The sequence below is a fragment of the Ctenocephalides felis genome, unplaced genomic scaffold, assembly GCF_003426905.1.
Source record: "Ctenocephalides felis isolate EL2017-DRISC unplaced genomic scaffold, ASM342690v1 CF-g0.4_SCAFFOLD_01886, whole genome shotgun sequence".
Lineage (NCBI taxonomy): Eukaryota > Metazoa > Arthropoda > Insecta > Siphonaptera > Pulicidae > Ctenocephalides > Ctenocephalides felis.
In genome coordinates this window covers 43,537,066-43,551,182 of record NW_020538040.1, presented here as the reverse complement: position 1 = coordinate 43,551,182, position 14,117 = coordinate 43,537,066, and the positions used below count along the sequence as shown (strand labels likewise).

Below are 14,117 nucleotides of genomic sequence, written 5' to 3'. Positions count from 1 at the left end.
CAATTTTTTTTTTTTTTAATTTTTTTTTGTGCATCGAAAATAATTTTAATTCTGGCTAAAGATCTAAAGCTCTATTAATTTTGATTTAAATATTGTAATTTCATTATATGATATTTAGAAAATTGAGTTAAAAGATGAAATTTAACAATATAATTGGTTAAAACTTGATTGAATATCCACAAGACATAATGTAATGTAACCACTACAATATGCGGTGTGTTTGTAGTTTGCGTGATTAAAGTCTTCAATTTATTTACAGTGGACTTTATTGAGGTCAAACGGTGCCATACGATATCGTTTTCTATGTGTGGCGACATATACACATAATGGCATCCATCTGGACAGCCGCAAGTACTATCATATTAGATTGATAAATGCCAAACTAGGATACGAGCAATAAATTTCTTTATATACGACACTGAATTAGTTATATTTTGTATTAATTAATAGTAACACATTGCTTAAGAAATATTGGGGCCAATTTTCGGATAAAATAGAAATATTATGGTAATGCTTTATTACGGATCTATATTCGTATGAGTTGGTAGTAACGAACTGCTAACGCTCTTTTATAACGTCACGAATGTGTAATAGAAGACACATCAGAAAGTTGCACTTATGACAAAATTCTCATTTGACGTTTTTATGCGTTTTGCAGGTTAGGTTTTATATGTAAAACGCCTGATAATACAGCAAATACATAGCATTTTGACAGTTCGTTACTACCAACTCATACAAATATAGAACCGTACATAACATTACCATAACATCTCTATTTTATCCGAGAATTGGGCTAATTGTTTGTAACCAATATTGATGCTTAGGATTATTATAGGGCCACAGCAAAAAATCTGGACAAAATCCCGTATGTTGGTTCGTTGTCCCTCACATGAATTAATGGAATTCATGAATTAAAAGTTAACTAGTGGCGTGCATGGCATCGTGCCTTAAGACGAATAGCTAGAACTTCCCGTACCGTAATTAAAACTCTTGGTACGTTACAAAAAATGGGTGCAAAATCTCTAAAATGTGTGATAATTTGATGTACATATGTCCAATAAATATTTTTGACCGCCAAATGGCAATTTTTTACCCTATTTTTATTGAGAGTCCATAACCGCTAGACCTGCCTTCCCAAAAATTTAATCAGTTCTTCATATTGTCAATACGAGTAAAATGTTTTTTGAATTAGTGAAGTCGGACGCTCCGTTCACTTAAAAACTTAGTTACCATTTTTGGCACTACTTGCCCCATATCTTTGGAACCGCTAGACCTGCCTTTGCCAAAAACTAATCAGTACGTCTCCTTATCAATACGAATCGAATGTGTTTTGAATTATTCAAATCGGTTGATCGGTGTTCCCGAAATCGTCGACGAAACTTTGTATCTGTACACACGCACACACACAAAACACATACATCCATTTTTTCTAAGGTATGCCAAAATACTCAAACCTTTGAAACGTAAAGATATATAAAAATTATCATTTTTGATTTCTTTGCGATTACTATAACTTGCCCTACGGGAAGTTGATAAATTAAAAGGTGATTCAAAGATAAATTAAAGATTGCTGCAACATATATTTGTTTATTACTATTAGCTATAGATATCTAATATAATCTCCACATAAAAGAGGACAGGTAAACCGCTGGGTTGCCCCCTTAAGAAATACTAATTATAAGATGTGCGGCATAAACAGCTTATAGTAGAATGTATTTAAGAAAAACCTGCAATCAAATAGAGTATAAAAAATAGATACAATCACATTTCATTCAGAACGTTTTAGGACGATTATTTTGTTCCTGTGATTATATTCGAAAATGAAAACAAAATGTAATGATTAGCTACGAGTTCTGGCTTCCATACCCACATAGACCAACTTAATATCAAGCTGTATTGATATATGATTTTTACTAGAGGTTATAGATTTTATTAAATCTGATACCAAATGAAAACAAAGTGGTCAACCACTGGGTTGCCTTCTAGAAATACTAGATTGAGTAATATATAACACAACAGATTATAGATTTTTTGTTTATATTAGTGTCACCAATCCTAACTACTTAGAGTTACATTGTTCTATAAGCTGTTTGCCAGTTTATGGAAAATAAAATAAAAAAACGAAATGTTTTGAAACAGACCTGATCATATCGGTAATTTAGTATGGCAATATTTTACGATAAGCTTATCCTTTAATACATATTTGTTGAGATAACGTATATTTTATCTAATGTTTATGCTTCAACGCTACAATATTACGCCCAGAAAATTTTTAATTTAAATGTTAGAGCTATGTTAATTTTATGAGTTATAACTTTTACGAATAATTTTATGAATATTATATTCATATTTTATCACATAAAATATTTTTAATATATGTATTTTATTACGCATTTTGCATGAATATCACATGCTCTTAGGAATGATGTATTTTTTATGAATTTAATGATAATTCATGTTGAATTCATTTGGAAATCGTATTAAAAGTGTCTAGACAGATTCATTTTGATAATTGAAATAAATCTAAGAAATCATAATTATTTAATTACTATATATATATATATATATATATATATATCTTCAGAGCAATACATCAAATAAAAATTCGAAGTTTATAAAATCTTTATTATTTCCATACGTTTCGACATATTTTATATCATCTTCAGTAGACTACAAATTGAAAGAAACACAATATAAAATAAATATGTGACAAAGAAACAGATAAAAATAAATGAAACTAATATATAAAAAAGTAACATGATATAAAGCTTTACATGTGAACTGGAATGTTTCTAATTAACTAATGATAATAAAAATACTTCATAAAACTTAATTAGATCGTATAGGTTACATGTATGTCTTTACACAATGTTACTTCTTTATATATTAGTTTCATTTATTAACTTCTCGCAGGGTAAGTTATTAGAAGATTTTTATATATATTTACGTTTCAAACCTTCTGAACAGTTGAGCATACATGAATGTGTGCAATGAATGTATATGTGTATGTGTATGTGTGGATACATTTTTTCATCGATTATTTCAAGAACGCCGATTTGAACGATAAACTAGTGGTGTATGGCATCGTGCCTTAAGGCAAATTGCTGGAACTTCCCGTACCGTAAAGAAATGTTTTCTAATAGATTATTATAAATATTGTAACATTGTCCAATATTTATAAGAATTAAAACTGAATCGCAAACTTGAAATTATTTGTTTAAAGTATATTAGAACTTTAGTGAAAATTAAAATTAAAAACTGAATTATTTTCGATATACAAAAAAAATATTTGAAACAAAATTGGAACAAAAAAATTTTTTTTCCAAAAGCAATTACTACTTTGTAAAAACAAGAGAAAGTTCTTTCCTATTGATAAGGAGTCGTGCTGATTAGTTTTTGACAAAGGCAGGCCAAGCCGTTTTGGTGATACGAGGCAAAAAGTGCCAAAAATAGTAAATCACTTTTTGAGAGAATGGAGCGATCGATTTCAATAATTCAAAAACATTTTACTTCTATTGACAAAATGCAGAACTAATTAAATTTTTTGAGAAGGCGGGTCCAGCAAGTACAAATTTTGTTTACACATCTATGGGTTCTGTACCAAGATTTGTAATGTTTAACCGTATAGATACATACATACATACATACATACATACACACACACACACACACACATATATATATATATATATATATATATATATATACATATATATATATATATACATATATATATATATACAGCCATATTTTAATTGATAATTTAAAATAAAGATTACAGAAAATTTGGCTCGCAAATAAGCCTGTCATATCAATCATCGTTGGTCGTTTGACAAGGTAAATGAACTGCAAGTAAAGCAATTACAAAAATAAATTGTACCAAAATAAACACGCAAACGCTGAAAAAATATGGGACCTAATTATACATGATTTGCTCTTGAAAATAATGATATAAATAGTATCAATCATATTAAAAAACAAATAACATAATTATTTTAAACAAATAACTAATTTAATTTTTCGACACTAATCTTGATATATATATTAGGTTGTCAAATATCTCCCTTCCGCCTTTTTGTATTATAAACCAAGAGCAAAAAAGCGGAAGGGAGATATTTGGCAACCTATTATATATATATATATATATATATATATACATATATATATATTATAAGTAGTACTGCCTTAGGGCAGATCCGTGAGCTGACTTAAGCTCCAACTCGATTTAGGAAAGAATAGTGCGAGATTTCATATTGCCATATCACATCGCAGTGCCCAAAATTAGGTATTTTCAATTGGAAACTATATATATATATATATATATATATATATATTTTATATATATATACATATCACAAATTGATATATTTGTCTTAAACTATAATTAAGTATAATTGCCATATACTAATGTACCAATCAATGAACAATTTTAATTTAACCTTAATAGGAAGTAGTGTCAACCTAATGAAAATCACCAACGACAAATAAAATAAAAAAATTGACAAAAAATTTATATCTAACTGGCAAAACAAAATTCATATTAATTTATAATTAAGTCATTTCAAAAATATCTTGCCTCAGAATTGTTTACGGTATCCGAAATTTAACTAAGAACCATTTTGTGACAGTAGCACCAATAAATCTTATCACATTTCATTCGAAGCACATGTTTATATTATTTGTATATGTCTGCCTCGCACTGCATTTCAACACAACAATTATTATAGATAATAAAAAATTTGCATTCACGCACATTAAAATTAGAACTGCACTTGAATAAAACTAATGTAAAATATGCACATATTTCGCATAAAAATATGTGAAATATGAATCAGCGCAAAAACAATAATATTTATATATAAAATAACATGCTTCTATTAACACGTTGCAATCGCGTGAAATGAAATAACAAGCGTACGCGTTGGAATCTAATATCTTACTAGCCGAGTCAGAAGTTCTGACACAGGCGGCGGCGGCTGCAGAGCGGCGTGCATAGGAATAAAAGAGTAGGAGAATTTTTAATTTGAATCCAGTTAAACGGATTTCTAGTAAAACGCACAAATTTACGTTCACGACACATATTGTTCACGAGTTTCTGATTTAAATGATGTAATGTTAATTTTACTTGCTCAATATAAGACATTTATGAAAATCACATATTTTTTTTTCATTTTTTCAGGAGAGGGCTCGCCCGTAGGTAAGCGGTTAAGAGCGACGGGATCTGAATCAGGCAGCAGTGACAACGATTTTCACTTGGAAATATAGATAGCAATATGTTTCCAAGTCAAACTATTATTAAAAATCCGGGATAATCCGGGACAAAACACCTAAAACCGGGCCAATATTGCTTTTAGAAAAAACCGGGACGCATGGCGGAAAATCGGAACTGTCCCGGCCAATCCGGGACATATGGTCACCTTACGATAAACTACCCTACGGAAAGTTAAAAATTTGACGAATTTTTTTTTCATAACTAAAAGTGATAAGTTAAATTTTGAAAATGACCACGTCTCACCAAGGGGAACGGAGGTCCAAAAATCCTCAAAAATCGATCACGTGATTAATGGACGCCCTCTTATAGGACATATAAGGTTAAGTAGTTCTGATTGCTGTTGAAACAATAAATAAAAAATAATAATGTGATGTTTGATTCAATATGATATGATATAATAACTTATCATATGATTGAATGTTGAAGCTATTGCCCACGAAACGCTATTTCTTCTTGGAATTACATTAAGATATATAACCTCAAGTGGAAATTTGACATCAAAGCTGCCTGATGTCGGAATTTGGCCGCGGCGAGAATTGAACCGGGACTAGTTCGTGCCACAAAAATATATTATTAAAATTATATTTCTTGAAGTTGATACTAATCTATATTTTTTTTAGGTTTCCGAAGAAAAAGTTTGTTTTCGCCTAAAAATCCAATTTGCTAAATTCATGTTTTCTCGACGTTTTAAGCCATTCTGAATCAAATGACACCAAATTTGGAAAAAGTATGTCTGTGTGAGAGCCGATTTTGCGATCTTTCATCCAAGTTTTTTCGTAAACGACTTGACTGGTTTTAAAAATTTAAAAGCCATTCGATGCAACTCCATAAGGATTTGCCTTTTCTTTGTAATTAGCAGAAAAGTAAAAAAACGTCCACGTTTTAGCCTGCAATCATGAATCGATTTTATAAATTGAAAAATTGTTCAAACGAAATTGGTTGGGAATCGTTATGATTAGTTTAGATTGGTAAAGATCGGCCAAGGCGTTACTTCGTACATGAGGATAGGGATCATGGATATACAAAACATACTAAAATTTTACGGCCCTACGACAAATGGTTTAATTTTAAAAAATCATCAAAGTTTGACAAATATGGTAGTCAACATTTGTGTCAAAAATCGCTCTTGTGATGTGATAGGTAAAATTTTTTAACAAATTTAAAAGCCATTGGGTTAAAACCTTAGAAAGAGGATTTACAATTACGTTTATGAGACGACCGGCCAACCCGTTTTTCTTTGGAATTAGCGAAAAAAAGTGCCAAGTTTTAAGAAAATCGATAAAATTCGATAAAAGTCGAATTGTGAAACCACAACGAGAAGTGTGATCTTACCCTTATAAATCATGCCTAGTAATGAAAATGCACTGACCTTTGTTTAAAATCCCCGATTCTTCTGGAACATCTCATTTACCAATTTGTTGTCTGAAGAAAACTGTGCATTGCCTGGTGATTTCCAGAAGAGAGCAGGCCAGGAACAAGGGACCAGCACTACAACACGATATTATAGAACACAACACAAACACTAAAAAAACTAAACACTTTTTTGGTTCACAAAACGATACAAAAAGTCTAATTACATTTATTCAACAATATGTGTTTATTCAACAATCACTACTTTTCTACGTTTTAATGGTTTTTATGCACTTGTTTAGGATAGTAACATCTATATCCTTTGATTTCGTGTATTTTTTCACAATATTAAGTAAACTTTTTGTTCTAGTGAATTTTTTACTTGTTTTTTTTGGCACGTTTTTAAGAACCTCTGATCCCAGAATTGGATATTTGCTGAAAATAAATAAATTAATAGATTAAAAAAATACATTTAATTAAAGATATTATTTGTGTACATGTGAAAATTGTATAACATGACAACGTAAAATCTATTTTTCGTTATTATTGTTCAGGCATAATAGTAAATTTTTTTATTCTGATAAAATTACAAGTAAATTCTAATTAATATATTCAAAAGATTATAAAAATAAACTACGATAAATCAATGTAATTTTAGGAACAAAATATTAAGAAACTTTTTACTATTGGTTTTGGTTTTGAGCTGAATATTTATTGAACATCATTAAAATATTATAATTCATACACAATACCATTAATAATAAGGGCTGAAGTGCATGTTAAAAAATGTTAAGATATTAAACCTATTCACTTTCAGTGAAAGTCTCAAAAAATGTAACGTACATAGTTCCAAAACATCGACAATAATTTTGTTTTTTTTTGTTTTTTTTTTGCTATTTTGGATTTATTCTTTATATATAATATAAATAATTAGATAGTGAGTTTGAGATTGGTAGTATATTGTGTTGATCTTCAAATGGAAGGGAATCCAATAGATTGATGGGCCGATTCATTAATTCAATTTAATGTTAAACATAAGTAATACGGGTTTACGAACCCGTCGATTTGACGAAATTCGAACTTTGAAATGAAATGTTCAAAAAACCATAGCGATAATCTATTATAATTTGTGACGTAAATTATTAGTTTAATGAATAGATATTTCATTTACAATTATAAATTTGATAAACTTTTTGAATATTGAAACTCATATGTGGTATATCTATCTCTACGAAAAATTGTTAATTCACAGTGTAAGCTCTACGCAAAAATATTATATATTTGATTTATTTGTAACATTATGCCATCAAATACAAGTATAATAGTAACGAGGAGTCTGAGATGCACTCAACTTGACTATATAGTGTTATTTTGTATACGATCAAATTGTTAACAAAAAAAAAAATCATCGCGTCACTCGAAATTCGATGTTTCAGATCAGTGAACGTCAACATTAATTAATTTTGAAGCAGTTGCCAAAAGGTGTAATAAAAATAGAAGGTGTAATTATCTATATTATATGATTATAATAAAATCGCATGCGGATGGTGCATAAAAAACATCCAAATAACATGTTTTTTTATTATTAACAACCGTGTAGATATCATATATTCGTCAACAGTTTTTACTTTTTTATAAAGAAAATAAGCATTATGTCAATTACGGGTTTCCGTAAAGATAGGCTTATATGGAAAATAAAGTCATACTAAATATACTTTTTAAATTATAGTCGATTCAGAGCAAGTTGGATGTTTTCTTCAAAAAATCTGACAATGATGCCCCATTATACGAAATGAACATTTTGTCTGAATGCAAATCAAACAAAAACTATTAGTCGCAGTGCCCCACAATTTCGGTGAAAGTTTTTTAAATTATTTATTCATTTATTGTTCAAATTGCACTAGTGAAATATGAGTAACATTGTGCTAAAAATGAATTGCAATCAACTAAATTAAATTAATGATTGATTAATTTCGATTGCGATTACGATTACTATGCAGTGATTTTTTTTAACTTTAATACAACAAATTAAAAAAAAATCACTTAGTTAAAAAAATTAACTTCCCAGTAAACACGCGACATCAGTGCAATAGTCGCACTGATGTCGCGCCGGCGACATGAGACATGGCCGCGTCGAAGTCACGAATGTGTTATTGAGATGGATTCTACACTTGAATCGACTCGCGACCACCGTACGACATCTTAGCAATATCTAACTGATGTTGACAGAACAACAAAACCACTTAATTGTGTACATTTATCCAACTTTTATTTTAGTAAAAATGCATGCCTAAATTTTGTATTGGATTAATAGTTAAGTAGATTAAAAAGTAATAGAGTTTACTTAATCATTTATTTATTTATTTTATTTGTTTATACAAATATTACATATAACAAGCATATAATAAACAATTTAAAATTTATGTTTAACAGTTAACTTGTATTAATCTCAAAACACAGATTTCATAATTATATATATATATATATATATATATATATATATATATATATATATATTAGGGTGGTCCTTAAAATGGTCATTTTCGAATTTCCTTGCTCCCAGGGGCTTAAATGGTTCCAAATAGATAAAAAACAATTCTCTGAAAGTTTTAGCTTTTAATATTAACGTTTAGATAGAGCGCAATTCAATCAAAGTTTGTATGGAAAGAGCATGGAAAAAATTTTGAAAATTTAAAAAAAATGTTTTAGGTATAAGTTAGCGACAAATGATTTGGTTTTATTTATTCAATTCGCTAAATTACATCTAAAAAACATTTTTAAAATTTTTCCATGCTATTTCCATATAAAACTTTGATTGAATTGCGCTCTATCTAAACGTCAATATTAAGAGCTAAAACTTTCAGAGAATAGTTTTTTATCTATTTGGAACCGTTTGAGCCCCTGGGAGCAAGGATATTCGAAAATGACCATTTTAAGGACCACCCTAATATATATATATATATATATATATATATATATATATATATTACTGAAAAAGGCAGCATGTATTATTGCAGTGAAACTTAATACATAATGAATACACAAGAATTAAAATATTAATACATAATATGATAAATTTATTAAAAAAATAAACTTATATACAGTTTATCTATCATGAATTCTGTTCATTTGGTGGCTTCGCTTTGCTCGCCGCCCTGTCATTCCTCTGGCGAGCATATCTCAACCAATTTGATATCATTTTCTTAAATGTACTATCCGTGAATTCAGGGTGAACAACTCTCAGAACAACTATATAATAATAACAATAATATTAGAAATTAATCAAATTCAAACTAGTATATAAATATGAATACTCACTTCTTAATAATGTAATCAAACGTGTTTCATGCAATGGAATATTTCCCTTATTCCCATACCAGAAATATCTCATTGCTAAATTATTTCTCATTAGTCTTTTAAGGACATCACTCAAATGAACTTCGCCCGTCTTCCCACCAATCCTGGCGATAAATGTTTTCTAAAACAATCATGAATAAAAACATGAGTACATACATACATATGCACACACAGAAATCATTAATAAATTTGCAGTAGAACTTACATATTCTGAACACAATCCTTCATTATCTTTTAATCTCGCCTCCAATGAATGTAGGTCCTCTACACCAGAGGGAGGAAGAATGAGATCAAAAGTGTTTGTTTTTGATAAGTCGAACAAATCAAATTGTCTTGGTCTGTCCCAATCCTGCATTATTTTATTCATGCTAGCCATGTTTAATTCGATTAGTAAAACATCTTTGTGTGCATGTTGAACGATCGTTTGTGTCAGTAATATTTTCTATATGATAACTACTTAAGCTTCATGTTTTACATATAACACAAAATGTTAAGTTTTAGTATTTGTTGTATATAGATTCGTTAATAAAATCTCATAACAATTTTACACATGTATGTTCATAGACAATTTATTGTACCTTTACCAATATTAAATACCGTTAGACAAAATGTTACTGAATATCAGCCCAGAACGCTAAAAAAATGATTTTAGGGAACAGCAATACTATATTGATGATCTATATAAGATCTTGCAATACAGAAACACGAAATGAATGATATTGTTTCATTTTTTTAAAATAAAGTAACTTAATTAGTAATCAATGTATATATTAAGGAATGCAGCATGTATTCGAAATTGTTAAGACTTAATGCTAATAATTCCTAAAAAAAACCTTCGACATACCTTATTCAGGTTCTCAATGATTATGTGTAATCTTCATTAAAATTTGGCACCGGCTGCAGTCCCATATTTTGCAGATTATATTATTTGAAATTTGCTTAAAGCACATTTGCCAACTACTTATACTCACGCAGTTTAGATGAGTTATAAAACGACAAAAAATAGGAAAAAAAATAAATACACTTCAACATGATGTTACATATTGCACTGTTGATACTGATTGGCCAACTACTATCGGCTTATTGGCAAAATTCAACTTCGCACAAGAGTTGGCGACATCTGGTTGCTAATTTGGAAGTCCGCTTCACAAAAAGGCGCGATTGCTTTAGAAAAATCATTACCTTGATTTATTTCTTATAAATAATAGTTTAAGTGCTTCTGCAGATTATTCTCATTGTTGTTTTATAAAAATTGCATCAGATAATGTATTACTCACTAAAAAAAAGAGAAAATTAATGCCATTTGACATGATGTTAAACACTGCGCTGTTGATACTGAATGGCCAACTATCATTGGTGGACTGATAAAATTCAACTTTGTACAAAATTTTACATCTGGTTGCTAATTTAGAAGTTAGAGACACAAAAAGGCGCGAGTGCTTTAGATTTAACATTTTCTTTAACTAACTTTAGCTCAGAAAATGTTTGATTGCAAACCACAAAAATATAACATTTGGTTACCTCGGAATGGTTCGTGTTTTCCTTCAAAAGTTCTAAGAGTTGTTGTAATGAAACTTCTATTTTATATTGCTTTTTAGAAGATAACCCAAAGGGCAACCTATCTATTTTTGATAGATTTTTATTATTTGATTTTTCCAACAGTGATCTGTTTACAATTTGATCTAATAAATTGAAAATATGACGTAGATTTTAGATTAGATTAGATTTAGATCTGTATTTTCAAGTGGAAATGGATATTACTACTTGTAAATATCAAGCTGGCAAAGATGGGTATCGAAGCTGAAGCCCTGTAGTCGCAAAGACAAAATTTATTACTGCCTCTTTGCTAAATTGGATATCTATATATAATATAATGTTCAACTTTTACAAAACAACCTTTATTTCATAGCAAACTATATGCAAGTGTATTATAAGTTTGCTGTTTGATTCTGAAACTGATAACTCATAACTGACAAAACTCAACTCATTTGCAACGGTTCTTAAGGTATTTCCTATTTAACATTACACATTAGTTTCAATAAAATTAATTAATAATCAATACAGATTAATCAATAATTAATACCAATTATCATAAATTCTTTCAAATAGATTATTATAAATACTGTAACATTCATTCTCCATATTTTATAGTCAAAATATAAGAGCTTATACACTGGACGATGATGTTTATTTATGTTTGAATCAACTATATAGAAACAAAATCTAATCAAATCGAGTTAATATGAAGGGCCTTATATCATTTTTCATCAAGCATTGGAGGACCTTATCTCATATTTTTAAGAATTATGTAAACTGAATTGCAAAGATATACTAAAATCCAAATCATTTTTGTCATTTAAAAACAAATAAAAAACTTTAAACCGTTGGACCTGTCTTTCCAAAAACTAATCATCAGCAATATGTTTTTTGATAATACGAATCAATATGATAAAATACATCAGTACCAATCAAATGATTTTTTGAATCATTCTAATGGATGATCTATTCCCTAAAAAACTTGCTCGCCCCATATCTTCGAAACGGCTACACCTGCCTTTGCCAAAAACTAAACAGCATCTCTACTTGTAAATACGAATCAAATATTTTTTGAATTATACAAATTGTTTGATTTGAATTGGAAGATTGTATCCAAACAAACATAAATACATACTATACACACACATACATACATTTTCTCTAAGGTATGCCAAAAACGGGCAGAAGACCATGAAACGTAATGATATTCAAAAATGTTTACTTTCAATTTTTTTGCAATTACTATAACTTGTCATACAGGAAGTTAATAACTGGTACAAAGAAGCAAAAATTTATCATTTTTGTATGTAAATATAAGTTAATTTTTGAAGTGGTCAAAATAAAACATGGAAGTAATATCTACACAGTTATCAACTATATATATTTCATATGATTCAGAAATACATACATACATACATATATATATATATATATATATATATATATATATACATATATAACAATTATTTACTTAATATATTATTGGCATTCACCAAAATAGACTACTTCAATACCAATAGGTTTTGCCAGGAACTCTGTCTTCTTTTATACCCATTTTATCCATAATATCCATCTCAAATGTTTTCAACATTGGTTGAAATGTGATTTGACTTGCTGCATCTGCTGTAGTATCTTTTGGTTGTTCTATATATGCTGAAGGTGTTTTATAATCAAAAGTTTCGGAAGCCATTTTCGGAATTGGAATTATTCTTCCAGTTCTAACAGATACTCGAACCTTTTCTCCTTCTTCTGTGTAGCGCCACTCTACTGGTCCAGACTTCAAATCAGTTGGATCTACTAAAGCGACTTCACTAGTAACAAGCAATGGAGCTTCTTGTTTGATGGTGATTCCGGGGAAATTTTTATCTTTTCCAACAGTTTTTAGGTAACAATTCAATCCCTCTACGATAACCCAATTTCGTTCTTGAAATATTTGAACTATTATACCATGTTTACCTTTGTCCTTTCCAACAAGTACTTCTACTCTATCGCCTCTGAAGAAAGACCAATCTTTAATAGGCTCGATGAAGATTTTTTTCTTGGCATCAAGAGGTGAATTATCTTGTCGGAATTCTTGAGACCATGGTCGGTGAGCTCCGAAGTAGAACTTCCTTTTTTTGATTTCTTTCCTCGAATAATTCGGTTTGTTAGGAGTTTTCCAATATACTTGTTCCATGCTTCGCTTAATGTAGCTTTCTGGCAAATTGGAATATTGTTTTGTTAAATCGCCAACCTTTTGGCATAATTGCAAAGATCTCCTCATGTTTGAAATTATTTACACAAAATCAATGACAGAATAATAGTACTACAAACAAAAAGATAATTTTAAATAAAATTGTTACTAATTTGTCACATAACCTAACAAATGTCAAATTGCATTGAACGGAATATAGTGATAAAATTTTAAGGTAGCTGCAATGATGCCACCTATTGGAGATTTTTGTCAATATGCTGAATTATACAAAAAGGTGGGTGTCTTGTCTAAGCAACTTTATATCCTATGTTTACACCTTTTGATACCATTGGAGTTGATTGGAGTCATAGAATCTATGACCCTAGACAATATACTAATAGACAATATACTAGCTGTAAGTGGAGCCTT

The 14,117-nt window shown here is 29.4% G+C and overlaps 2 protein-coding genes across 3 annotated transcripts in view; both read right to left on the bottom strand.

Annotated features, from left to right (window-relative positions):
• LOC113377451 (protein halfway) overlaps positions 1-6,781 on the bottom strand; it is a 37,751-nt gene extending 30,970 nt beyond the window's left edge. The window contains exon 1 of one of the 2 annotated variants that reach the window (XM_026617778.1): positions 6,642-6,781. The gene's annotated coding sequence lies outside the window, so the exon portion shown is untranslated. Of the gene's footprint in view, positions 1-4,576; positions 4,912-6,641 lie in introns of those variants that run through there. The other variant, XM_026617777.1, reaches the window with a different exon arrangement.
• A 6,222-nt stretch (positions 6,782-13,003) lies between these two features.
• On the bottom strand, positions 13,004-13,877 carry LOC113377532 (probable 39S ribosomal protein L24, mitochondrial). The gene has a single exon (XM_026617883.1). The coding sequence runs from the start codon at positions 13,776-13,778 to the stop codon at positions 13,023-13,025; it is 756 nt and encodes a 251-aa protein (XP_026473668.1). The 5' UTR covers positions 13,779-13,877; the 3' UTR covers positions 13,004-13,022.
• Positions 13,878-14,117: the final 240 nt, after the last annotated feature.

Bases quoted from the DNA above. Each gene is read 5' to 3' on its own strand.
- LOC113377532 (XM_026617883.1), bottom strand. From the start codon at position 13,778: ATGAGGAGATCTTTGCAATTATGCCAAAAGGTTGGCGATTTAACAAAA.